The sequence below is a fragment of the Triturus cristatus genome, chromosome 8, assembly GCF_964204655.1.
Source record: "Triturus cristatus chromosome 8, aTriCri1.1, whole genome shotgun sequence".
Taxonomy (NCBI): Eukaryota; Metazoa; Chordata; class Amphibia; order Caudata; family Salamandridae; genus Triturus; species Triturus cristatus.
The window spans coordinates 1,196,935,625-1,196,963,443 of record NC_140591.1 but is presented as its reverse complement, the minus strand read 5'-3'; the positions used below and the strand labels follow the sequence as shown (position 1 = coordinate 1,196,963,443).

Below are 27,819 nucleotides of genomic sequence, written 5' to 3'. Positions count from 1 at the left end.
ACAGAGATCTGGGCCTAAATCCATCGTTTTTTTGCTCACCATGCCATTCCAGTTTGAACCCAGCCATATGCAAATCAGTCTTGACCCTATGCCTCTTGGGAAGTCCAGCCCGTACTGCCAAGCCAGGTCCTCCCTGGACTGGAAACAAGCATCCTAGGACAGGTTTCGGGGTTTCACCCCTCTTCAGCCAGGATAGCTTGATTCCAGTGGCATGGAGAGCACGAGACCCACGTCTGGGCATACCCAACCCCCTCGGGGGGACAAATGCAAAAACAACAGTTGATGGACAGAATGCCGATCAATGTCATACATTCACTCCAGTACAGAGATCTGGGCTTAAATCCATCGTTTTTTTGCTCACCATGCCATTCCAGTTTGACCCCAGCCATATGTAAATCAGTCTTGACCCTGTACCTCATGGGAACAGTCCAGCCCAAACTGCCAAGCCAGGTCCTCCCTGGACTGGAAACAATCATCCTAGGACCGGTTTCGGGGTTTCACTCCTCTTCAGCCAGGATAGCTTGATTTCAGTGGCATGGAGAGCACGGGACCCATGTCTGGGCATTCCCATCCCACTCTGGTGACAAATGCAAAAACAACAGTTGATGGACAGAATGCAGAACAATGTCATACATTCACCCCAGTACAGAGATCTGGGCCTAAAGCCATCGTTTTTCTTCTCACCATGCTATTCCAGTTTGAACCCAGCCATTTACAAATCAGTCTTGACCCTTTGCCTCATGGGAACAGTCCAGCCTGAACTGCTAAGCCAGGTCCTCCCTGGACTGGAAACAAGCATCCTAGGACCGGTTTCGTGGTTTCACCCCTCTTCAGCCAGGATAGCTTGATTCCAGTGGCATGGAGAGCACGGGACCCACGTCTTTTGCTATCTCGCCCCAAGTGCGCCAGGTATGCCCAGACGTGGGTCCTGGGCTCACTGTGCCACTGGAATCAAGCTATCTTGGCTGAAGAGGGGTGAAACCCCGAAACCGGTCCTAGGATGCTTGTTTACGGTCCAGGGAGGACCTGGCTTGGCAGTTTGGGCTGGACTGTTCCCATGAGGCACAGGGTCAAGACTGATTTGCATATGGCCAGGTCTAACCTGGGGTGGCATGGTGAACAAAAGAATGATGAATTTAACCCGGATCTCTTGACTGGGGGTGAATGTTTTGATTTGTTCTGCATTCCTTCCATCAATTGTGTGTCTTTTGTAGCTTCTTTGCTGCCGTTTATCCAAATGAGATATAGGCGACGATTTAAGAAATGTAAATTGTTCTATCGCCCAATTTTAAAACGTGGGCACTGGTTTCTCCTTTCCTCTGAAATAGAAGGCTGCAAAGCACCTCTCCTCTTCTATCCCAACGACATAAATGTAATAATCCCTCACAACTCATGTGCTGTTGATTAAATGTGCTGTGTTTGCAAGTGTGGCTCGGAACGTATATTTACCTTGAAAAACTAATTTGCTGCTCGTGTCACTGGGTGCTCAATCATGCGCATCTATCTATCTGGGTTTCAGTGCTCAGCAGGGTCAACAAAACACTTTCAAGCAATTTAAAATGACTCCTCGAACATTGGAAAATGGAAGTGTTGTTTTACATAGTTGTTAAGCACCGGAACATTAAACACTGAAAACTATTTGAAATTAATAAAATCGTATCCTGACATCACAAGTTTGACTGAAAAAATATGGCCATATGGAACACCTTTTTTCTTATAATTGGGAAGGTAACTGAAGCAGAATGGTTGTCCCCGAAGCAGAAATAATTCATTTGATCCTTCATTATGAGAAGCGTGTAATTCCCAATCTGGCAGGTAATTCTATTATTAGCCAATCGAAAATTAGAAGGCCCTTCCTTGAAGTTACTGCGGACCTCACGTTTCTCCCATTATTTGAAAAGTGTAGGAGAAAATGTCAAATTGCAGGGCTGATCTATCCCTCTTTTCTGTCAAGTACGGTCCATGCAAGTCTGGGGTCAGTTGATGCAGCCGCTGTTCCTACCTGGTTGGATGTAGCGGGGCGGAAAAAAGTAGAAAGTGTGGTAAACTGATCCTTATAAAATGTAGAAGCCTTGTTGGGTAGGAAAGATGAGCAGGCGTGGGTGATCAATTTATTCATGTGAAACCTGTGACAGGTGGAGCATCTCAGAGTGCCTGCAGTTCTGACCGTTACTTACATTCAGTAACTGTCTATCTGGTTACTTACCTTTGGTAACTGTCATTCAGGTGGACTCCATCTAACCACAGATTCCTCACCATTAGAATATCGCCAGAGGCTAGACTGGATCCAGAAATCTTCTTAGCAGTACTACAGCGAGTAGCTAAGTGACACCATGTGGCTCGGCTTTGTCTTTGTACCATCCTAGAAGTAACAGAGCGAAGCCACATATGAGCGTTACTCCTGCGCACCAACATCAATTTCTTGCTTGACTCCTTCTGCGCCCCTGGATGCGGAGCACAAAACAATATTCAGTACAAGTGTGCACATTTCTAATTTGGAATTTTTTTAGATGGTAAAAATAGGCCACATTTCAGAATGGGGAATCATTGAGGAATCTGCAGTTAGTGCATGCACCAGAAAGAGTGTTACCGAAAGTAAGTAAATTGTTCTTATGACGGATACTTCTAGCCGTAGATTCCTCACCTTTAGAAAAGATATCAAAGTAATGAATATCAAAGGTGGAAGGTCGGTGGAGTGGCCTCAGACCGAAAAGTCTTGCAGGACCGAACAGGCGAAATGACTTTCCTGTTGGACCAGGTTGTCAAGACTGTAGTGCTTTATGAGCTTGTCACCGACCCCCATGTCACAGCCTGGCAGATGGATAGGACAGGTAGGCTGTACGCCAATGCATGGTGGCAGCCCTAGCACAGGTGGAACGGGCTCTCAGATCTTTCGGATGCTGCTTTTTGGCCAATGCATAGCAGATCTTAATTCACCAGACTATTCACTTTGACAGAGTCCTTTTCTACACTGTCTTGTATTTCCTGCCCCAAACCCCCACAAAAAGCTCATCGTTCACCCGATGGTCTTTGGTGCTATCAATGTAAAAGCTTAAAGCTATTTTGGGGTCCATGGGGAAAGGGAGTCACAACTTTTGGAAAGAAGGCCGTCCTAGTCAGGACCAATTTGTTCAGAAAAAAGGTTGAGTAGGGCAGCTATACCAAATGGCTGGAGTTTTCTCACAGCAAGCTGAAGAGTTTGCAGTGAGGAAGACAGTCTTTAGAGTCAGAGGTCGAGACAAAATGCTGTGTATTGGCTCAAAATGGGTGCACCTGAATAATGTCATGACCAAGTTAAGCTCCCACTGTGGCATCACACATGGTTTAATACACTGCATTATAACAGGTGATTTAAACAAAGACAGTTGGTCCGGCAAAAGTAACAAGCATTGGCATAGCCAATAGGTCTCGCCTTTGGAACCTGCTACATAACTAAATACTTGTAAGGTCCCAAAGGCGAAACCAATTGGCTATGCTAATGCATGACTGAATGACTGCCGAAATATTATAACCATCTTAAATCACCATTTAAGAGGCCCAGGGGAGTGATCACGGGGCCGGGGATGGAGCTTGTCAGCGGGAGACGCCGTAGCACCTGATTTACAAGTACGCAATGGTAGAGGCGCATGTGCGAGTTATTCTCTGCACACGGGTCCCTGGTGGTAAAGGGACATAGATGCAGAGAGGAAGACAAGGCCCGCTGCAGAAGTGCTGCGCTGTCCCTTTCTGACTAACCTTCCATGATACTAAAGCCACTGGCACCAGCACAATGCATTCTGATGGCACGAGGACCATGTGTGAGGGCTAAGCACTGCAGGATACAAAGACTGTGTATGAGTTAAGCACTGCAGAGTACGCGAGTGGTGTGTGAGGACTTAGCAGTGCTGGGTACGAGGTTCAGGCTTCCAGCGGGATTAGTCTTTCAGGGCGCTGTGTTTATGTTTGACAGATGAGCATTGAAATATAAAGAGACTCTTTAAAATGGCTGACACTAGTCGCCTCTGGCGGCTGTGCACTGCATAGAGCAGGAGCCAATGAGTGCTGAGTGCTTTGGTCATGTTTCAGAACTCAGCACTTTAAGACAGGGGTCAAGTCTGAGGGCTGACATGGGTGATGTGTGGAGACGGAGCACCACGTGATACACTGGTCTTAAGTTAAGACAAATTTCTGCCAGAACGGAGCGGGAGATACGATGGGGATATGAGTCATATTTTGAGGGCTGAGAACTGCAGAGCAAAGAGGTCGAGTGTGACGGTTCAGCGCGGTAGGCAGGAGTGTGAGGGAAGAACAATACAGGCCACAAGAGCCGGGTGTTAAGACTCGCCACGTCGGCGCACACACAACCCCTAGGATGAGCACTGCAGGGCAAAGAGACCTGAGAATTGCAGTGGGCGTATGTGAGGGCTCAACACTGCATGTGTGAGGAACGAGCACTACACAGGGTGAACACTACTTCGGAGAGATATATGTGAGGGCTGAGGACTGCGAGCTGAAGGGGTCTTGTGTGCGCGCTGGTAACTCAAGGGCAGAGGGGTCGCGCGTGAGGTCTCAGCAATATAGGGTACAGGAGGCGGCTTGCGTGGTAGAGGAGCACTCCTGGGTGAAAGGGACTTGAAGGAGTGGTGTGCGCGAGGTTCTGGACTTATGTGCAAGTTGAACACTTAGGATAACACGTCTTGTGTGAGGACTGAGAAAAATAATGGCATTCACAGCTCCCGCCACCTTTTAATAGAACTTTGCACCACCTCTGACCACCAAAACAAGCACGGTCGCGAAAGTGAAAGCGACCGTGCTGGGTTAATTAGTAACCCGATACTGGAATGCAGAGAAACCACCCCCTCTGAGGCACTGTTTATAGCTACCACGAGGTTAAGGAAAACAAAAAAAAAGCGAGCACCATCTGTTTCTAATTACCTCCAACGCGACAATTGGAGACAGATGGGATTGAAGCTCGCGCTGGAGGACCCTAGGCTATTGAACAAACAAGGCAGGACAATCACCCACCTTGCACCAATTTCGTGCTGTGTTTTTAAAAAAGACACATGTACAGGCCGATAGCGGGCTAAGAAAAAAAAACACACGCACAAGCGTGTGTTCAGAGCTCAAAAGCCCTTACTTAATGCCTCGCAGAGCAGCGCATTCACGCTGGCTGAGGCGAGACCTAAAAAGGCCGAAAGCGCCATCAAATAACATTTAACAGTGTCCATTGAAACACCTTGCTGGCCACAGATAAAACAAACAACAGAACATCCGACAGTTTGGCTTGTAACAGGTCGCTGCCGTGCCCTCTACAATAGGCCACAAATATGACCTAGTGCCTGGCGTAGATGGACTTTGTGTTAGTTCTACCTCCTGAAGTTACGAATGTCATCCTTGCTGTTAAACAGCCATCTACAGTCAAATACCACCTACCAATCTCCATGCATGGATGTGTGCAAGCTCAGGTGCAAAACCCTGCCCTGCTGCTGCAATAGAAGATTCTCCCAAAGAGGTAGCCTGATCAAAAGACAGATGCTTATGGCCAAAGTTCCAGGTACCACTCTCTTTTGACCCAATCCAGAGCTACTAGGATGACTTCTGCCCATTCATTCCTTATAGTTTTCAGAACTAGAGGCTGAAGAGGCAGAGGAAGAAAGGTGTAGAAGACTCCTGTGCTCCACTCTAGCCAGAGTGCATCTTCCGTGACAGCTTTCTTGGGAACTGCAAACGATTTGATAGTAAGTGTTTTTGACATTAACACAAAAATCCATCCAGATGCCCTGTGCCAACTTGGGATGCAACCACCATTCGTGACCCGTGGGGCACCACAGACTCAGTTTGCCTTCCCTTGCATTTAAAGACTTTTACAGTTTGTTCACAATCAGGGAGATGCCATGATGCTCCCACCAAATCCAGAGGCGCATTGCCCCCTGGCACAGGACCCAGGTTCCCACTCCACCTTGCTTGTTGCAGCCCCACATGGTGGTCGTACTCTCTGTGAGAACCTGCACCAGCCTTTCCACGATGGAAGGCAAAAGTCCTCCAATGCCAGGTGAATGACACTTAACGCAACAGATTAATATAGAGCTGGGCTTCCACTGGAGACTAGAGGTTTCTGACCTCCACTTCACCAGATGACCTCCCAACTCTGCAGTGACATATCCGCTACAACTGTCAGCTTTGCATTGAGTAGGGAGAGAGGCCTGCTTCTGGTCCAACTCGAGTCCAGCAGCCATCACTGCAGATCTTGTGCATTCTCCTCCGAATACTGGGCGGAATCCCATGGGGAAGAAAATAATTGGGGTTTATCTTGCTGGTGAAATCCTGGACCATCAAACTCTCTGGAGTAGGATGCTGCATCAAAAAATGTGGATTGCCAAGCACCAATCTCTGGTGTCTGGCCATCTGCCTGTTCACCGGTGGACACGAGCAAGGCTTAGACCAGGTGTCCATCAAGGTATCAGTAAATCAGTAAGGGCTTAAGTAAATAGAAGTGAGGGCTCAGAGGAAGTAGGCCCATGCTGCTAGACTTCCATAAGGACATTCGTTTTGACTTTGAGAAAAGGCAATTGCTGGTCGAGGACCTCAGCAGCTAATCGAATTACCACAGCAAATAAATCTCTCTCTTGCATTGGGGGCCCGATGTGGAAATCAACACAATATCAGAAAAAGTATCAAACCCACTGGCCTATTTTTAGCCCACATATAAACTGTCCTCATCATAATACGCACTAAATCATCCCCATCATCATCACTGGAAGGTAAACTCTGGTCTTAGTTGGAAATAAACTTATAATGGACCCTCTGAGGGTGGCTCATGTCAGAATATTGTCAGAATCAGGAATGACTGAGACTTGGAGCGCTGGAGAAGAATAGGAGCATGCATTTCATCAGGGTCAAGATGAATTTGGTTTGGTTTTGGACATCGAAGTACGCACTGGAGAATCCATTGTTGCCCTCAGTCTCGGCATCGATGTAAGAGATACAAGCACAGGTCTTGGAGCAGGAATAAAAATCAGCACCCGAGTTGGTGTGGAAACTGAGGCAGGTTCCAGGGTTCAGATGCCACTGCGGATGAATCTGCTGGCGGTAACCTGACTGGAGGCCCTCCAGATCATGGGGCCCAGGATCCAGATTAGTGCCAAAAATACACCACGACTTGTTGCGGTAGCGTTGATGACCCAGGGAACATCAGGATCAATTCTGGAATATGATCCTCAAGTTAGGATCTGGAGTGAGACTGAGTGGCACCTTGATGCCCTAGCGACTTCTCTTTCGAAAGAAAAAGGCAGAATAGGGTCGAGTACGATTCACCTCGTTATGTTTCTTGTTTGACTTGCAAGATGACTTTAACCATGAAGACCTGTCTCAGGACAGACCTCAAGAGCACTAGATGGTCTGCACACTCAACTTAGAGTGGGACTTAAGCGAGGTCTGTGAATTTTTTCAGTGTTTGGTGATGGACAGCTTCACTTCCACGGTCCCGGATCACCCTCACATGCATAGGGGCACATTCATCATATGACTTGGAGAAGATGTACAACCGCTTTGCATGCGCAAATGGGTTTGCGAACCTGTTTGCGCATGCAAAAACAGCATTGGCCATGTACAAAGCCTATTTAGCGAGTCGCAATTTATTTGCGACTCGCTAAATTGGTTTTGCGACTCGCTATTAGGAAGGGGCGTTACGTTCCTAATAGCCCTGCCCTTAAAAAATGAAACAAAAACGTTTAATTTTTTCTTTTTTAGATGCATCCCGTTTTCCTTTAAGGAAAACGCGCTGCATTAAAATAAAACTGCTTTATTTAAAAGCAGTCCCAGACATGGTGGTCTGCTGAGCCCAGCAGGCCACCATACCTGGGAGGGCCTACCATTACCAATGGGGTCGCAAATTGCGAGAGGCTCATTTAATATTCATGAGCCTCTCAATTTGCGACTGTATTGGGAATCGTAAACAGTGTGATACACACTGTTATACATCCAAAATAGCGCCTCACAAATTGTGTCGCAAAAAACTTGCAATTTGCGAGGCGCTATTTTGCGTGTCGTACATCTGGCCCTTGGAGTGGTGTCCTGAACCCAAATACAAAAGGCATACCTTTAGGTCCATTACTGACATATGATTCTAATAGTCACACTATGGTTTCACCCCCTGTAGTTTTAGGTGGGGACATTGTTCCCTTGCACACTGGATTCGAATTTTGAAAAAAACATCAAAAGCCAACAATAATGGGAGTGTGGCTTTGGGTTCGCGTTGAAAGGAGTGGAATGCAAGGGACTGACATTGGCGCACAAGGTTGACATTTATATGTGGCTCTGCTCTGTCATTTTTTAGGCAAAACAAAGCTTACACAGAGCTGTACAATGCCACCTAGAGGTGTGAAAGAGCACTGCTGAGAAACTTTTATGGATTTAGTCTGGCACCTGGGGATATTCCAAAACTGAGGTATTTAAAGATGACAAACCTGCGGTTAGAAGTATCCATCAGAAATAACCATTTTCAGGGTAAGGAGGAGAACTAGCCAAATGTCCTTTGGCTTGAACAGGGATGCCACAAAAAAGGTCAATACAAGATTCAAATCATACCAAAGAACAGCAAACGGAGTGGGAGAAAACAAATAAAGCAAACCTTTGAGAAAACACACCACTAGCGATCACCTAAACAAGGAAGGTTGATCGAGAAGACATATTAAACCAGACAGTGCTACCAGATAGACCTTACCTGTAGCCATCACTAGACCCTAATGTGCAAGGGATGATGCAAACCACAAGGAATCGGAAATGAGTTGAGGCCTTATGACTCGCTTCACTGAATAAACTTGGTCTAGCAACCTTCAAAGATGGATTTGGTAGCTGGCTTCCTGGCCACCACGGAGACGTTTGCAACTTCAACGGAAGAATAAAAGGGCTCTAACTGGCTCCGTTCAATCTCCATTGTATGTAGTCACAGTGTTTGGGGATTGGGGTGGTGGAAGATCATACCATCCTGCTGTAAGAACAGGTCTGCTCTGCACAGGACAGGAAAAGGCAGCCAAGTGCTTATTGTGAACAGGAAAACGTTCCATATCCTCTATGCCCCAGTCTGGGGAGATCAGAATCAGCTGTGCTCAATCCTCCCACAACTTTGGTTGTATTTTTGACAGAAGTGGAGTCAGCGGAAAAGTGTACAGCAGGCCCTGATAGAAGTTGAACCTGAAGGCCACAAAACTGAGGACATATTCTCTTCTCGGTCATGGAAAAGGGATCCACGAATGGAAATCCCAAAATGGAGACGATCACTTGCAACACTTTGGATTGCAGCTCCCACTCATGTTCCTCCAGCGAAATGACTAAGAGCATTTGCCTTACATGGAGGGAGTCTACAAGATAAGCCACTACTGTTAAGGTTCCCCATTGATGTGCTCACTTTCACAGGTGAGTCACCTCCAAAAATAGGGTAAATTAATTATCATCCACTGTATGCCCATAATCTTTATTAGGAATTGGGAGGGCATCAGAGTCAAATAACTCCTCCAACTGGGCAAATTTGTGAGACCTATAGAGGTAGTTTGCCTAGGAAACATCTTTAACATGTAGTTTAACATTCCCTTTTGCAACATAAATAATTTCATTAACCAATAACAGCTTTGAGAGTGGCACCGTTGTCAGCTCCGTGGGCTGCATCTATGTCGGCACGGAAGTAGGATCATATGGGAAGGAACTTGGCAGGTTTCAACTTCTTCGTTACCAGGGCTGAAGACTGTAGCGGTGTGACATCATGGTTGGAGATAGCATAGTCGCCAAGCCTGTAGGAACATGCTCCTCCTTGTAGGATGGCCTATAGGGTGTGGAAGCCATCAGAGTCATCTGACAGACCTGAAACTCCTGTCTTATCTTTTTCAGCATCGGGATCTTACCCCACAACGAAGAAGAACCTGGTTTCAGTGACAAAGCAGAGATTTTATTCTGCAATTAAAACTATAATATTTGCTTTCAACCACAAGTCTGTAAGTATACGCTGTCACTGATGTGCATGCCATGCACCCCAGGGACAAGAGCCAACAGGGACAAGACCAAACAATAACTGTGACAGCAGACAAATAGTGAAAAACAAGGGCAGATTATTGAAACCAAAATGTTTCAAGACTGGTATGGTCACCATGCAGACACGAAAAAGGTAATACCAAGAGCTTACAATAAACATCAGGCTTCACTTATCAGGTCTTTCTGGTTGCAGCAGAGAAGATGTGTTAAATGAGAAAGTCATAGTACAGGACTGTGATTTAAGGGTAAAGTTAAAGTAGATCTACAATGAGACTCTACTGCATCCTGCATTTCTAATGAACCTTCTAGGTACGACTGTTTAAAAATGGAGGGGTCTCGTCACCTGAACCCATTTTCCCTCACCTACAGGTGGAAGAGGGAGTTTGGGGTTCATATGTAAACTTAATGCTGCTGAAACTTATATCTATAACTTACACTGATGATCTTGACAGTCAAAGAGTTTAGGCTGCCTGAAACCAATGGTATTGACAAATATTTAGGTCCAGGAGACTTTGATGACTTCATAGTGCCATCTGTCCCATTTTCTCCACGAGTCTTCTGCTGCTTTGGCCTGCTACTGCAGGCTGCACCTGAGCTTTCTGAGTTTCCCAAACCTACCTTTCTCTCTTTCGCTCTCTTTTGCTGACACCCTGTGAACCTACTTTTTTGTTTTTCTCAGTGAGGGGCCCTACGTGTGACGGGTTGAGATGTGGGTTCTCTGTTCTTTGTGCCAAATAACTCAAGCTGCACATCACTGAAGATGCTCAACAAGGCTGAAACTAGTCCTGGCTTGCTTTTGTGGATGTCACCTGGCAGTTTGGCTTAGACTGCTCGTGTATGAGCAGATCAAGGATTACATGAATATGGAGGTCTTGAATGGCACAGTGTCCAAAAATGACGGTCAGGTAATTGTCAGTGGCTGAGATTAATTCAAGCATTCCACCCATTACTTTCTTATACATTTACTTATAAAACCGCACATATTACCTTCACAGTATTTGCATTATAAAAGGCAGAATGTCTGACATTCAAGCTATCAATCTCATATGTCTTTCAGGGTGCTACAAAAAAGCAACCCATTATCTCAAGCATGGTCTCCTGCAGTGCCTGAGATCTAGCACTATTTTCCTAAAGTCTTTCATTTTTTCATTTTCTACTGTCACTGAGTCGTTTACTGGGGATCTGCGCCCATAGGTCATTTTATATGCTATGAAAACAGTAAATACAATTAAAAAAACATAAAGATTTCATTTTCAGCAAAATCTATCTTACACTCATGAACTAAGCATCAGAAGGTACGTCCTTAGACATGCTGTACACATCCTCATCTAAATTGTAATTATGGCCCCTGTGAGGAATACAATATCAAATGAAAATAACAATTAAGGGGGACATATTTTAAGTCATTAAGATTCATAAAGAATCTCTCTTGGGTTTCTAATAACTGTTCTGAAGGACCGGACATTTTAGCGAACTGCTACACCTGTAAGCAATGGTAAATTTCGATATATACTTTACTTGTAAATACATCTCTTTGCCTCATTACAAGTAAAAATTCTTATGAATATCTGCTAGAGCTTTTCTAAATATTCACTGTATAATTTTTAGAAGGATGAAGCGTCTGTCCTTAGCAACCTGTTGAAAGCAGAACATCTGCCCACACCCTGACAGTTTAAAGATGGCAGCGCTTTGCCCTGGATTGACTTCAAAATGGCGGAATCTTGGTACAATGTCATCACCCTTTAAGTAGGTTTGCACCCAAAACGATTAACCTGATTTGAAAAGGGTCCACATATGTCTTTTCCATTCCAAGATGCCATCAGGCGAAATAAGCAAATTGTGACAAAAATAATAGTCACAATCGGGACTACTAGTGTCTGAAGTCACAAGCATGAAAAGATTAGGCATGTTTTAATAGTGTTCTAAGAGGACAGTATTAAAATAGGAGGTCCTACTGGCAACAGTTTCAAATGAGAGCCAAACTTATTATACGGGTAGCATTTGTGGACAAATCTTTAGGAGGCACACATGATAGTACGGGGACTCCATACTGTTAGCAGTGCACAACAGCAACTGGGCCAACACGCTGTTTTTCACAAAAACATGTACTGTCAAGTAAAATGAAAACTATTGATTGTACTTCACTACCTCAGTGCTTTAGGGTTTCTCTACAACACAATGGAATGCAGGTTGGCGTAGCAGAAGTTCTTGTGGGTAGATGACTAGATACTTCATAATCCCATACAAGGAGCTTCGAGGTGCCGCTATTTTTTGGGTGGTTATGGCCTGTAAAAATGTACAACTTGAGGGAATGGGGGAAGATCCTGTTCTAATGGCACAGGAAATGATGATCATGTTATACTGTATGGAAAATATACTATACTATATAGAGATTGCTGAAGCACTGATCACTGTTTTGAATTCAATAAGTTACACATGGAGGATGTGAGCAGAAAACTTATTTAACTCCCCTGAGTTCTGTACTGGTGCAGTAGCCCAGGGGCACCAAGAAGAGAGTTTGAATAGATGTTATAATTATGCCTGGAACCTGAACGAGATTTTATATCTAAGGAAAAAGTAAATTCTACAATGCCACTGAGTTGAATTAGGAGAAAGATTCCAATTTACTACAGTGCCTGAATCCTGTAAAACATCTACCACTAGGGAAGTTTGCCAATCCACTTTATGGAAGACACTGGCCTTATAGAAGAAGTCAAAAGGAAAGAGGCTTGGTGTGCTTCGCTCAACATCACACTTCAGTAAGGTACAGCTACTATTAATACCAACTTTTAAACATATTTACAAATTTTTATGGTTTTATATTGGGTCACCCAGGCCCTAGAGGGCACCTGGCTGCAGTAGTTCGTGAATAGTATGCTACCAAGGTACTTTTCAAGAAATGTCCAAATCAATAAACATATTTTAAAACTGCTCAAAAGATCATGATTAAGATGTCCTATTAAAGAACATTCCAAAGTCACAAGTATTAGTACAAACCCACCTGCAGAAATACAGACATTGGCTGGTATGGATACAAAGCCTCAGGGACATTCCGTACAGAAAGATACAACAAATGGTATCCATAGTGCTGGTACAAAAAGGTCAACTCTAGAACCCCTAAGGAGTCGCAAACAAGGTTGTTCTCCCAAGCCACTGTGAACAATGCCATATAATACTATTGAAGCACAAAAATACTGTTATGTGTCAGTTCTGTCCATTAATTTCTTGCATGTTACTTTTACCTATATCCCACCAATCACATACAGGTGCACACTGTGAGGCCTGTGCATGACATGCTATGTCTAAATAATCACCAATACATAGTTAAACGTATAATTTTTCCAGGTTTTGTTTAACAGCTACAGACTAGCTCACAAATGGAAATTCTTTAACTAACAATTGTGGTGGGTAAAGTCAAAGGCAGGATACCAAAGGGTCACAATAGGGTGACCAGAATATCGAGGGATAAAATATCAAAGATGTACGTGCACAGAGGAAGGTATGGATTTATCATGCTTAACTCCACATCTACGTACCTTGAAGTTATATATATATATATATATATATATATATATATATATATATATATATATATATATATATATTCACCAAGGTATGTATATGTGGAGTTAGGCATAGGAATTCTATACAAAGATACTTTTGGATAGTTTGTCCCTTAATATTCTGGACACCATATTGTGACCCCTTGATATTCTGTCTTCGATATTCCTGATCCACACCCTATTTAATAATGTGACTGACTACGTAAGCGGCACCGCGCAACAAACTGAATTAAATACAATACCTGTAGAACAGGGCTGAAGAAGATCCATGATGACTGTGTCTGCACCTTTACTGTAAACAACAATTTCATCTGTGATAGGATGACGGACTACCACAGACATTCTCTTCCTAATGGAGTCAAAGCCCAAAGTGTGCAATAGTTCAAAGGTCAACCTTCCAAGATGAGGCAGTTCTACCGTTACCTGGTCAGGCAGCCTATCAACCAGTGAGCAATGATAAGCTCTTGCTGCATATACAAGAGCAGCTTCATCTGGGCTCTCAGCTTCATAGCGAAGTTCTCCATCTTCCGATGGAGACAATGTGGCTTTTCCATCCTGCTGTGAGTTAAACACAATGTTATTCGTCTGAGGAGTGTGTGCCATCTTTTCATCTAATTTGAATAAAGCTCCTTCAGCAGAACTGGACGAAAGCAGACTCGACCCAATTCTTATTGTTGATTTACTGGTTGCGAGACTTGAAGAACTACTGCTACTAGATCCGGAGGTTAAGCGGCTGGGGGTGAATCTTCGGATGAAGTCCTCAATGGTCTTCACTGGAGACTTCAGTTCATGTCTAACTCTGACCTTAAAAAACACAGAGATTTCATTCTCATGAATGAGTGTACATGTTTTAAGACAAGAAAATACACAAACAGTAACAATGTTAAAGATTGTAATAAAGATACCTAATTTTCTAATAGGTCACCGAATTCGTCTTACCAATGTTTCTACGTGCTAAAGAAAACTTTATATTTATATCATCGATGACAACAGTCGTATATATATTAACAAATTCAATGATTTATACATATGGCACTTATGACATATTCATTGCTAATACGAGCGTATTTCATCTGGCAGTGCAGTAGCCACACCTTTAAAGTGTGAGCGTGATAAGAACTCTCAAATGACCAGGTACACTACATATTGCAGGCCAGTTGATATGTATTATGGAGAAACATTTTGCATAGCTAAGCCATACATCCATCTTATATATATATAGGGACAAAGCAATATGTAATTTTTCAAATAACCAGGACTACAGGGCCGTATCATGAGGGTACTGCACAGAGCAGAGCACCTGTGTTTATTGCAAGCAAGATGTCTAAAGATCAAACTTATAACTCAGAATTTTTGTGAGTTAATGCATGAACTTTAGACAGAACAAGGCAGTCCTTGCTCACTGTTTCCATCTTGTTCTCAACTCAACACATGGAAATAAAAACCTGTTTGAAGAATAGAATAATCTAGACTAAAATGCTGAACCCACAAAAACCCGATTTGTGAATTTTTTGATAAATATGGAAAACACATTGATCTTGGGGTCTACAGGGGTAATCAGCAAATATGACCAAGAAGATTCATTTCAATAGGCACGCTTCAGTATAAAAATGCACCAAGAAGGCACTTTTACACGTGTCCACAGGTTCCACTCTCTGCTAAATGTTATACTATTTAAATGTTTTCTGTCTTAACTTAAGGTGTACTCTGCTATGCAACATTTGTTGTGAGTATGTGAAACGCTTAAATATCCTTCTTCTGTACTGTATCTAACTGCATTTCTTAGTGACCCATGTAAAGCTTCTGGATGGCACATTGTTAGTAAACTGTACATGTATAAAAAACTAAAATAGACTATAAATATATAAAAATACTTAATTAAATAATATATATTTATATTCAAACAAATGTCAACAGATATACAATTCACGGATAAAAAGCTCAATTCTAGAAGCTTTTATTTTTGAATATTTTATTCTAAAAATGATGGCTCTTTGCAACATTTTGGCAACAATCCCTTCTAACCGTCTTTCTCAAAGCATGTCTTTTGATTGAAACAGATGTCATCGTTCTTAGCTACTACATCTATATATGAATGACAAGAGTAGTAAGGATGTGGAAGTTAACATTCCAAGCTACTTTTATTGGTTGCCTTAACCACATTCATGAAAAAGAAAAAGTGACGAAGTTTGACTGTTGGGAATGGCCCTTTTTGCATGGTTATCCCTATACTTTTTGCTTTTTCCTCCTATTTTTTCCTAACCTGTCTGTGTTGGTTTTAGGACTCTGGGCACTTTCCCACTGCCAATCAGTGCTAAAGTGCATATGCTCTCTGTGTAAACTGTGTTATGGATTGGTGTTTCCACGATTGGCCTATTTGATTTATGTGTCAGTCCCTAGTAAAGTGCATTGCGCGTGCCAGGGCCCATAAATCAAATGCTGTTGGTGGGCTGCAGCACTGGATTGTGCCCCCCATGCAAACAGCCCGTAAAGTGTAACTCGGACCTGCCATTGCAGAGCCTGTGCGCAGCCTGGGGCTGCAATGTCGACTTGGCAAGTGCACACACTTGCCAGTCCCTAAACCTTCCCTTTTCTACATGTGAGTCGCCCTTCAGGTAGGCCCAAGGTACCCCTGTGGGCAGGGTGCATTTAATGTGAAAGGTAGGACATGCCCTGGTGTGTGTGGCATGTCCTGATAGTGAATTACAGCCTACTTCGTTTTTCACTATTGCAAGGCTACCTGTTCCCCATAGGCCAGAATGGGCAGTTTGATTATAACATCCTAAAATCCTAACTGACCCAGGGAACATGGTAGAAATTTGAGTTTAGTATGCCTAAACTCAGGATGATAAAATACATATTTTAGTGAAGTTGGTTTTAACATTCTGACAGGGGCTGGGGGAGACTCCAAGAGACAGGGTGAGTCAGCACAGGGCTGAATAGACCTATCTGCATGTAGATGGGTGGGAGAAGTCGTACCTGAGTCTGAATAGGGCTGTGCCTGCCTTCCACAATGCTGGCTCCACCTCCTGTGGTGCATCTGATGACCCTGGCCCATACTGACAAAGGAAGAAGGTGCACACTGGCAGAATACGCCCAGAACTGGTTTGAACAAGGTACAGGACCCTCTGCCTTAAGAGGACAAAGGATTTGGTGGTATAAATATTGGGGCCCAGACCACAGAACTTTAGATTACTTCTGAACTAAGGAACCTGCCAGGAAAAGGACAGGGAAAGCTGGAGGAGGAGTACTGCCCCAATGCTGCGTGTTGAGGGGTTGGCCTGCAGCAGTGGTTGTTTCTGTCTTGGGTAGGGAAAGGACTGGACTGTGCTTTCATCATCCTACTGGTAGAGTTTTCTCCAAGGGCTTGAAGTAGAGCTTGCTTCCTGTTGGAAGTCTCAGGGATAGAAGAGACTTCAAAGAACTCTTTTGGATCAAGAAGAGTCCCAAGAAGAACAGCTGGAGAAGCTGTGAGGAGGAACTACCACTTTGCTGTGTGCTTTGCCTGCAGTGGCTGCTTCTGTCTTGGGCAGTGAAAGGACTGGATTGAACTTTCTGCAATCTACTTTTGTGAGTTTGTCCAAGGGCTTGAGGTAGAGCTTGCCCCATGTTCAAGAAGTCTCAGGAACAGAAAAGACTTCAAGCTTGACGCTGTCTACGACGCCGCAGCCGACTCCGTGTCCTGAAGGCACCGCAGAGGGCAACGCCGCGACCCTGGTCTCATTGACCAAGCCAGCAGATGCCACCACCGAGCTGCTGCTCGCAATGTGACCTGTGGGCACCCTACTCCGCACCACCTCGCTTCATGACGACGCCTTGGTATCCCCGACGACGACGCTCCACGCTGGAATCGACGCCGCTGCTTGCACCGTGGTTGGAGGGCACCGCTCGTAAAGTTACACAACGCACCGCCCTCATCCCACACTGCAGTCTTGGCCTTAACGACGGTGGAGCCATCAACTCCAGTTCGTCAGCTGACGACAGCGCTTCAGCAATGACGCCGCTGCTTGCACCGGGACCTGCCAGCACCGCGACGAGCACCGCCTTCATCTCACATCCTGACCCTGGTCTCACCGACGCCGCCATCTGACGCCGCCACCGAGCCGCTGCTCGCACCATGACCTGAGGGCACCGCACGCCACACCGCTGCACTTCGCACCGCAGCACCCGACGCCGGCCGACACCAGCGTTCCTGACTTCAACAAAGAGGAGTTCGATCTGTAAAGCGTGTGACTTTGAGGCCCCCGACGACTCCTGCACCGTCCTCCGGAACCAACGCCTACCGACGCTGTGTGTTCGGAAGCTCAACAAGAGGTCATCGATGCCCTGCATTTCTGAAAGGTACTGTTTGTGGGTCTTCCCGACGCCGTAGCTGGCCCGTGACGCCGCGGTCAGCCAGAACTGTCAGGATTTGTTTGGCCACAACGCCGTGATAGCCCCGGATGGAGCTATCGACATCAAGGAACTGTTTTACAAGGTTATTTCGATAACCGAAGATTTTTAAGTACTGTATTGTGGATTTTTATCGTTTTGGTCTTGTCTTAAGTATAAAAAAATATTGGATATTTTTCTAAACTGGTGTAGTGTCCTTTTGTAGTGCTTACACTGTATTACTGCTGGTTATGTGCAAATGCATTACACACTGCCTCTAAGATAAGCCTTACTGCTCATGCCAAGCTACCAAGGGGTGAGGAGGGGTTATTTTAGGAGTGTAACTCCCTTACCCTTACTAGGAAGAAGGGTCCCTATTTGGACAAAGGTGCAAGCCCTTGCCAACCAGAGACCCCCGTTTCTAACATATACTTTTTGGGTTAACCCTTCTGCTGAGACTTCTCCGGACCTCCAGCATTTTTTTGTAGTTTGGGGCACTTCAAGCTAAGGCATTCATAACTGTTTATCCCCAAAAGGTATACATTCTAAATTAGCACTCTTTTTTCCCACATGTTAAAGATTTTAAAGGTACCAAGAATTCATGGCCGCTCCTGGAGGGAATCAAGAAAATACCCAAAATGTAGATCTTTTTTTAACAAATTGGAAAAAATGCTGTGCAAGACAGTGTATATTTTTCTCAAAATTGCATTAAGAAAACATTTTTTTTGCATTTTTCTAAGCAGTGGCCATTTTTTTCTCATTGTGTGTGGTTTCTACCTATCGTGGGTAAGCCCAGAAAGTACACACTTAAAAGTAGACACAATATAAAAATCAGCATACGTTCATTTGTGTCATTGCTTCATGGAGACTAGTAGTTGAAATAAAACAATGACAAATAGTAGAAAAAAACAGAAATGGGTAGTATTGATCTCATCTGTAATTTTTTGTTTCAATGAGAAATTTACAAACACATTTTCTGTTATGTCCGTCAGACTCTTCTGGTTGTAGGGATATATAGGGTTTGTTTTTTGTCCAAAATCACACGATCAACAACTGAACTCTTGCTTTTAATGATTTTTCATTGTGTATTGACCATGTATCAATTCACATGTTAAAATGTAATGAAAGGAAAATATGTATGAACGAAGCTTATGCATTTCTGAAATGTGCCCAAGATAATGAGTTTAAGAACAGTGCTTATTTATACAACTTTAAATTTTGGTTTACCCATACTATTATATGAGTCAGAGGGCATTTTGTAAACACAATGGTGTGCAGGGTTTGCCTATTCCGGCACTGAACTGCATACCTCATCTGTGGGTACCACACAATCGTTCTGCCAACTGGGGTAGGCAAAATGGGGAAGTTAACCCCCTCTCTATTGACCCATATGTCACAACTACGTCTATAAAAATACAAATGTCCTCTTGCTTGCCATTGGGGTGGGGGTTCTGTACGCCCCAGTAGAACAGAAAGACTGCTGGGGCTTTAGGAGTGGGGGTGCATTTTAATGCCGAGACAGGCTGTCCCCTACAACGGTCTTTTTTTTTTTTAACAACACATATTGCCTGACTTTAGTGGGCTTTCTGCTAGATTGGAGGCACCCTCCCCAGGATGACAGGGGGTGGGGGAGGGGGAGAAAGGCAGACTTAGTTTTGTTTTGGGGGAACACTTGTCCATGCAAAAACCCTCCAGCCTCGGGTCTAGTAGTGAAGCTCTCCTTGAGGATTGCATTTTTGTGGTGATCACTTTCACACAGTGTGACATCAGTGCCCTGTGCGCAGTGCTCGTCACACAGTGTAAAATAATAACAATCTCTCAACATAAGGTAAGCTTTTCTTTCACATCCAGAGATTATCAAAAAACTGAAAATCCTTTTGACGCAAACACCGAAAGTATTTTCTGCACATATGCAGATAACGAGATGCTTGCATCCTTTTCAGTGCATGGGTAATGCAGAGGATGTGACCGTCTCGTACTCCACGTTTAAAAGTTTAAAGAATAAAAAAATAAGCTGCATGTTTACCATTTGCATAATGTTGAATTTGATTTGCAAACATCCAAGAGAAATATTAAGTATTAACAAGGGTGGATAGGTTTCTTACAACAGGTAAGATGTCACTTGAGTAGTTAATCAAAGTTGCTTGAACGTGGCTCCAAAAAACACGGTGGAAGAGCGCATTGTAATACCATATACACTTTAGCAGGAAAGCTATGAAGGACCAATACCCTACTCTTTCTTGTACAGAGTACTGCTGGCTGCTGCAATTTCCCAAATTTCTAGGAAGGTTTCTGTGGAAAAGTGGCTTGCAAGGGTGCACGATCCACCTAAAATATGTGATTATTTGATGGGATCCGTAAATAGCTCAGATATATATCCAGCACTAATAATGATGATAACATATTTTATATAGTATTTACTAGGCACTTCTGTGTTTCAAGACAATACAAATAACAGTTATTCATTTTAATGATATTCAATTTACACACCACAGAAAGATGGAAGGTTTCTTTAGCCACACACTCAAATAAAAGGCGTTTTCTAAAACCTAGAATGTGTTATTGAATGAAGTATGTCACATAACATAACATTGCATTAACACTGTATTCCATTGAGTGTGTGTCGGGATGCCGTTTTAAAGGTAATGGTTGATATAGCATTTTTTAAACCTACCTTTTGCCTTGGCTGATTTGGCGAGGTCACAACAACAGTATTACAGATGGTCAATGCAATGAAGAAGTCAAGAATATCACACAACTCAGGTGTGAGACGGGACAGTGGTTGCTCATGGTTCCGCATGATCTGGAGGTAACTGGCACACTCATTTACCTTTCCCAGCAGCTTGGGGTCAGGAGTAACATCTTTTTCCTAAAAACATAGAACCTGCATTACTAATGTAACCCCAGCAATGTAAACCAGCAATATTTGTGTGTTCCTGGAAATACAAGAGTATTTGAGATTCATGTTTCTTTGAGTCCTTGAATAGGTCTCCTCAAAAGATCACATGTCCTATATATAAATGATAGTTGATGTTGGAAAATCAGCAGGTGAAATGGATTTGTAGGAGAAAAGAGAGTGCATTCCAAAAGCCGAATACTCCACACTAAACATGAAAAACGAAATCAAACTGCTTGTACACAAATGCTCTCTTACAGCTGTCTCTTATTATCAGACAGTCCCTACATTTTTCAAGACTCAATTTCTTTAACTACACATATCCTTTTTCTTACTGATATTACTCAACTCGTCGATATGTCTGCTTTTTTGCCCACTGATTTTTTTAATGAACTTTTTGTGATATTATAACACTGTGCATTGTATTTACTCAACAAGTGATGTGTTTAATTTATATTAGGACTTGGGATTCAGTTCAGTATAAATTGTTCATCATAAAAACACAATATGAGCAATGTGCAAAATGCTTACAGAATTCTAACCATGCGTGTACAGCAGTTCAACTGTAGCATTATTGACAATTCCTTCACAAAGTAGGCAGGACAATATTACATTTGCAATTCAATAGAATTTAGTCTCGATTTATTATTTTTAATAACAAAAATCTACTACTCGCAGAGCTGTATCAGCAAATTTTAAAAAGTCTCTAAGGCCTTCTACATACAGCATCAGAACAGTATGCAGTGCATTCTTTCACTCAAATGCAGACTAAAAACTTGGGCTAGTTTGCCACAAGTATGTAACTAAATGTAACCATGCATTTTGCCAATTTTATGATATTGGAAAAGCCGCATTTTTAATAATCGCCTGCAGCAATAAGGAAATTGAACTTCATGGTAGAACAAATCTGCATAGTTAATATGAAGAAACTAAACTTTTAGAAAACGCTTTACTATTTGTATTTGTTCATAATGCATCTTCGCAATTAATGCTGTAGATTAATGTGGCATTGGTAGAAAATTATGCAAAAAAACATACCTGCAGCAGAAAAAGTTACATAATGAACAAAAATGCAAAATAAACACATTTGTACAGACGCAGGATTTTTAATTTTGCACAATTCCATAGCCTGAAATTGGGTTACGTACAACACTACAAAGTATGATGCATTTTAATGACAAAGCTGAAACTTTGTTTCATTAAAACGTACTATGTAATATTTTCTTTCACTGATTTTTTAAAACATACCAGAGGTCTAGCTTACGGACAAGCAGTTTTTCTACATTAACATTCAGAGGTTGAATTTCACTTTGCTACAAAACATTATGCATATAGTACATTCTGGGTTTAAAGTGATTTTGCATCCTTGGCCAGAATAGAGTTTTTCTCTATGCTTTAAAGGCTAACAATATCTAACCAAGGGGCAGCAAATGGCCACAAGCTCTCCAATGTAAGGTTTGAACTGGTAACCTTTAACATGAGGCCTAAAAAATCCATACAATGTAATAAAACCAGAATGCCACTTTTCATGTAATGAAGAAAAGCAAACAAAGGGTAAAATGCAAATGAACGTTAATAGAAAATTGAGAAAACAAGGAATTCTAATTTTTAAAAAAGAAAAGGAAAGACAAAGCTCAAGACGTAGATTATAACACATTCAAAGTGTTATTGAGACATACGGATACATATAGAAAGTTTGAAAGAAGCAAGAATGCTTTGCCATCTGATGCCATATCCAGATAATATCCCCACTCAAGCATCATACATCAACATTACCACAGGTAAAAATGCTTCCTTCAGAAAAATGGGCCAAAGTAACTTACTGCTTGCAGCTATTGTCCCATAGTATAATAGGATATCATGCATATGGCATTCATATGGCATGTAGACTACATCTATTTGATCCCCTAACTCAAGCTTTCCACCTAGACCTAGGAGGAGGTGCATAAATCTAAACCATAAAAATGGTTGCCAAACCACAGGTTCCAGAATGCTTGAATGTCAGTCACCTCTGATTGAACAAAAATGAATTAAGGATCCAGTACACAATAGCCAATTTCAAAGCTAGCAACTGGCATCCTATCTACCTCCTGTGATAGTTGAGAAGTAGTATTCTGAGTGCCATACCTATATATAATTATTTGTATATCAGCCTCTTCACACAGACCTAAATCATACCAGGGCCCAAAGAACTCAAGGTGTCAGGCATGATCACTTGTCTGACGCTCAGATGTATTAATGAACCCATGGCATAGAAAGCTAGAATGCCTAGGAGTTTAATCGTCATACAGGGGCAGTAATATACTAACCTTTATTTTCTCAAGTGAACATTTATTAATTGCTATTGGTGAGCAAGTTAGGGCTGTCAGTTGAACAAAAATATCTGTTTCTACTTCTGGGCCAAAGGGAAGATGGCCAGAGAGAAATTACACTATTACAATTGGCGATGGGTGTTAGTTTTGGTATATGGGGAAGTCTGATCACCAATAGTCTGTGAGATGCAAAGCAGGAGGAAACACTTAAGGCATGACTGAAGTCAGGGGAGTGGTTGTGTGTATAGGTTTAGATAACAGAAAGAAAAATACATTACGCACAATATCAATCCTCTCTACTGCAGGTGATTAATCCAAATTTGAATAGATACATTGGTCAAAGAATAAATGCTCTGAGTGGTAGCTTTTAAATCAGGTAGTTATCTTGTGCTTTACTTCAGGGCCCTTTGATTATACCCTGGATAGGTACTAAGGTAAGATGATTGAAAGAATTTGTGAGAGGATGCTTGCACATTCATGTACAAGGGTTTTTATATTGTTACAAAAAATGACATAAATGTTATCAATCTCAACTACCTTATTAGATTTTGCATTTCAGGACATAAAGGAAAAGAATTTGGCAGTTCTTAAAAAAATCTGCAAAATATTTTGTTGTGATTCCAAGCTGGTATCCTTCAGTGCAAAAACCAGAAACGCAATGCCCTCAAGAATCTCTTGAATCCACTGATCCCAAATCTAGTGAGGCCTTGGTCTCCACTGGCGCTGATGTAATATTTACGCATCAGTAAATCATAGCAGAGTCACCGTTTATGCGGAAAATTTGCTTTGGTAACATATCCACTTTAGAACAACTGACTTAACAGAACTACAAATTTTATGTAATTGTCACTCCATTAAATCTTTTAGTACATAACAGACCTCCCTCTTCTTGTATGTAGGAGGAGTTTTGTGTAAGGTATTTTTAATCTAGCGTTAACATGAAATTTCAAAATAACTAACAGGAACCATTCAGTATCAGTGTGAAATCTATCTATCTCAAATATATTAATTTATTTTATTTTAATAGTTTTATAAAGCGCGAACATGACCCTTGCATCTATCTGAAAACCGATCTTAACATCCAACTAACACCTATAGTGTGGGCAAGAACATCAGTCAATGTACAAAATACGTGGGGGGGGGGGGGGTAATACAAGAAGACACTTAAGGAAAAAGCTTTCCTTGCTAACGGAAAAGTGAATTAAATAAAAAAGTTACATTCACAAATATGTGAAAAGTGCAGGAAGGCAACGTGTAGAGTGTGATCACGTAGCTTTAGTTACGTGGGCATAAGTGAGCAGCAAAAGCACTATAAAACTCCAATAATAAATTAAATATAAACATGTTTATTAAGCTACACATTTTAACAAAGACAATACTAGAAACAAATAGTGCCACAAAAACAAGGACATTGAAAAATGCATTGAATATTTCATTATTCGATACATTACTCACCTTCCATATGCTCATTCCATTATTGGGAGTATTATTACATCTTTAAAAACCTGATAAACCCACATATTAGATCACTGTTTTTAAGATAATGACATAATGAAAGCATGAGCACTGAGTGTGAAAAGGAGAAACCTGACTTTTCCTTATGACTAACCATTGGGCTGCTGAAGGCGGTGTGTCTGGAGAGGATGCTGGCTCTCTTTGCCTCGGCTCTGCTTCCGGTGCGCCTGTGGGATTTCGTGCTTTGGGTTCGATGGACAACTTTAGCACTCTGGTGGCTGCTGGCACTGTCACGTCGGGGCAAAGTACCACCTTTGGGTGCCATCTCCTCTTCTTCGGAGTCTGCTTCCTGGTACATTGCTAAACGCCTTGCTGTGCAAAGCAAGCCAGACAGAAGAACAATGTTAAAATGATGGTGGATGTGAGCCTGCAGACACTTACATGGATAATCATGGTGGTTCTTAATTATGGGATTCGTAATACTTTTGTCTAAAGCGGAAAAGCTTCAGATGGCCCTGATGGCCTTCAAGAAAGAGACATGTAAACATACTTCAAAAACACCAGCGCTATACATTTGTTCTAAATTGATAGCTACCTCAGGGCCCTCATTACATACAGGACGGCTGCACGCTGCAAGATGGTCATCCCTGTTTCTGGAAGGCAGTAGCTGCCAACCATTATATTAAGGTTGGTGGTATCCCGAGATGAAATACCGCCAACTGAGCACCCCGCTAGATTGGAACCCCGCAAGGTGGACCACATTTGGACAACAGCATGTCTCGTGCAATTGGGTCTGTCAGCTTGCAATTGGGTCTGGCAGCTTCTCGCGTCCCCAGTGGGATACCTGTTGGTTTTACAACGCAGGAAATAGGTGGAAAGGGAAACATCACTCCGAATAATACAAAACTCTTCTGATCTTACTATCAACATTGATAAAGTCCTGCAAGTCGGGGGTGTCTCCCTGATAGTGCTTTTGAAACTCTGGGCCCTGTCCTCACCGTGGGCAGAACCTCAGAGCCTGAGGTTGGGGCGGGGAGGTATATCTCACCATTTCCCTCCTCCAAAGAATTTCCAGCAGTCACTTCACATTGGAGTTACCACTTGGCCTGAGCTGTTACTGCTCCCAATGAACTGTAACAAACACAATGGGGAGAAGAAAGTCAAGAGGAATAGAACTAAGGGAAAATGCACCTAGCTGCTTAGTCTCAGGAAGTAAACTAACCTTTTTTTGGTGGTTGGGGGAGAAGGGATAGGGACGCAACTGAGTATGTGCTAGGCCAGGCCAAGTGAGGGTTTACTCACCCTAGAGGCGTGAGGCAGTGCTGTGACTTCAGAGTGGTGTGCGTGGCTTTTTTGGATGTCAGTGTGTTTGCTTGTTTTGGGGTGCTCTACCTGTGACCTGGGGTGGGACCAGCAGAGCACCATGGACATTACAGCCAGGGGCAGGGCTGGCTAAGAGTCAACAAAAGTGCAGGTCCCAGCACCAACCACTGCTGGTATGTTTTTGGCTTCCCAGAAGACTGGCTGGGGAAGGAATCTGTCACTGCCCCTTTCAAACTGAACATCTAAAGGGAGAAGTGAGCAGAGCACTTTAAGTTGTTCTGGACACAGTGCAGCTTGGGGTGATGTTTCGCTCGCTGGGATGGCCCATGTCAACTCGTGTTTCCCTGTTTCGAGCAGCGGGAGACTAGATCCAGGGAGACTAGATCCAGACCGCCAAGATGCCAATAGAGCAGACTGCCTACTCTCCTGCTGCCTTTCTGGAGTGAACACTACCTGGACCCTCCACCCAGCCCATTTTGATCTATCTGCTGGCTGCCACGTGGGAGAGCTGAGAGGGGACAGTCTCAGTTAGGTAAGGCAAGTGATATTTAGGTATCCGGTTAAGCCTAGCAGAGAGGCAGGTCCTGAGCGGATGAGGCCTCGCTTTTACAAACCCCCTGTCCTCTCAAAGGCTCTGCCTCCTGCAGTGACGGAGGGCACTGCCAGAGGACAGAACACACTTGCCCTGCCCACAACTGCCACTGATCACGGGGTCGCCATCATTGCCTCCTTTCGAGCCCTTCAGACAGGACGTTCCTTTTCTTGGCTTGCTTTCAATGTCCCCTCCCTTAACGCTGTGCTGCTGCAGCCGGGTCTGGGCACATGCAGGGAGCGAGATGTGAATGTAGGGCGAGTGATGTATGAGTGGTGTGCCCGTATGAGCGCAGGGTGAGTGCATGAGTCCGGGGTGAGTGATATGTCTTTATAAATTCAAGTTGAGTGTATGAGTCCACAGTGAGTGCTCTGGGTGTATACGTGCAGGTAAGTGTATATGTGCAGGTGAGTGTATAAGTGCAGGTGAGTGTATGAGTCCACGGTGAGTGGTCTGCCTGTATAAGTGCAGGTGAGCGTATGAGTCCACGGTGAGTGGTCTGCCTGTATAAGTGCAGGTGAGTGTATGAGTCCACGGTAAATGGTCTGACAGTATAAGTGCAGGTGAGTGGTGAGTGTACGAGTCCACGGTGAGTGGTCTGCCTGTATAAGTGCAGGTGAGTGTACGAGTCCACGGTGAGTGGTCTGCCTGTATAAGTGCAGGTGAGTGTACGAGTCCACGGTGAGTGGTCTGCCTGTATAAGTGCAGGTGAGTGTACGAGTCCACGGTGAGTGGTCTGCCTGTATAAGTGCAGGTGAGTGTATGAGCCCACGGTGAGTGGTCTGACTGTATAAGTGAAGGTGAGCGTATGAGTCCACGGTGAGTGGTCTGCCTGTATAAGTGCAGGTGAGTGTATGAGTCCATGGTAAATGGTCTGACTATATAAGTGCGGGTGAGTGGTGAGTGTACGAGTCCACGGTGAGTGGTCTGCCTGTATAAGTGCAGGTGAGTGTTCGAGTCCACGGTGAGTGGTCTGTCTGTATAAGTGCAGGTGAGTGAATGAGTGCAGGGTGACTGGTGTGATTGCAGGGTGGGGTGTGTGCAGGGGGCCTGCAGGGTGAGCGCTGTATCTGTGTGAGTGCAGAGGGAGGTGGACAGACGAAGCTGCAGCTGCTCATGTCCACATTTATCAAAACATAAAATTCACATTTCTTGTATGTTGACATTTTATTGATCCTGATTTTGATGGGTTGCGTTAAGACTTTGAGGCTCACACCTCAAAACACACAATGGTAAAATATATTCGCTGTGGTGAGGAGCAGGACGTCTCTGTAATGACCTCCTCTTCTCGTTGGATTTATGTAA

The 27,819-nt window shown here is 43.4% G+C and overlaps 1 protein-coding gene across 1 annotated transcript in view; it reads right to left on the bottom strand.

The window, feature by feature from the left end:
* The window catches only part of ATP10A (ATPase phospholipid transporting 10A (putative)), an 831,750-nt gene that overhangs the window by 142,405 nt on the left and 661,526 nt on the right, over positions 1-27,819 (bottom strand). The window contains exons 8-10 of the mRNA XM_085622881.1: positions 24,754-24,971; positions 20,611-20,805; positions 13,808-14,369 (exon numbers count right to left, since the gene is read on the bottom strand). Of these exons, the coding sequence (XP_085479007.1) occupies positions 13,808-14,369; positions 20,611-20,805; positions 24,754-24,971 (975 nt within the window). The remainder of the gene's footprint in view (positions 1-13,807; positions 14,370-20,610; positions 20,806-24,753; positions 24,972-27,819) is intronic.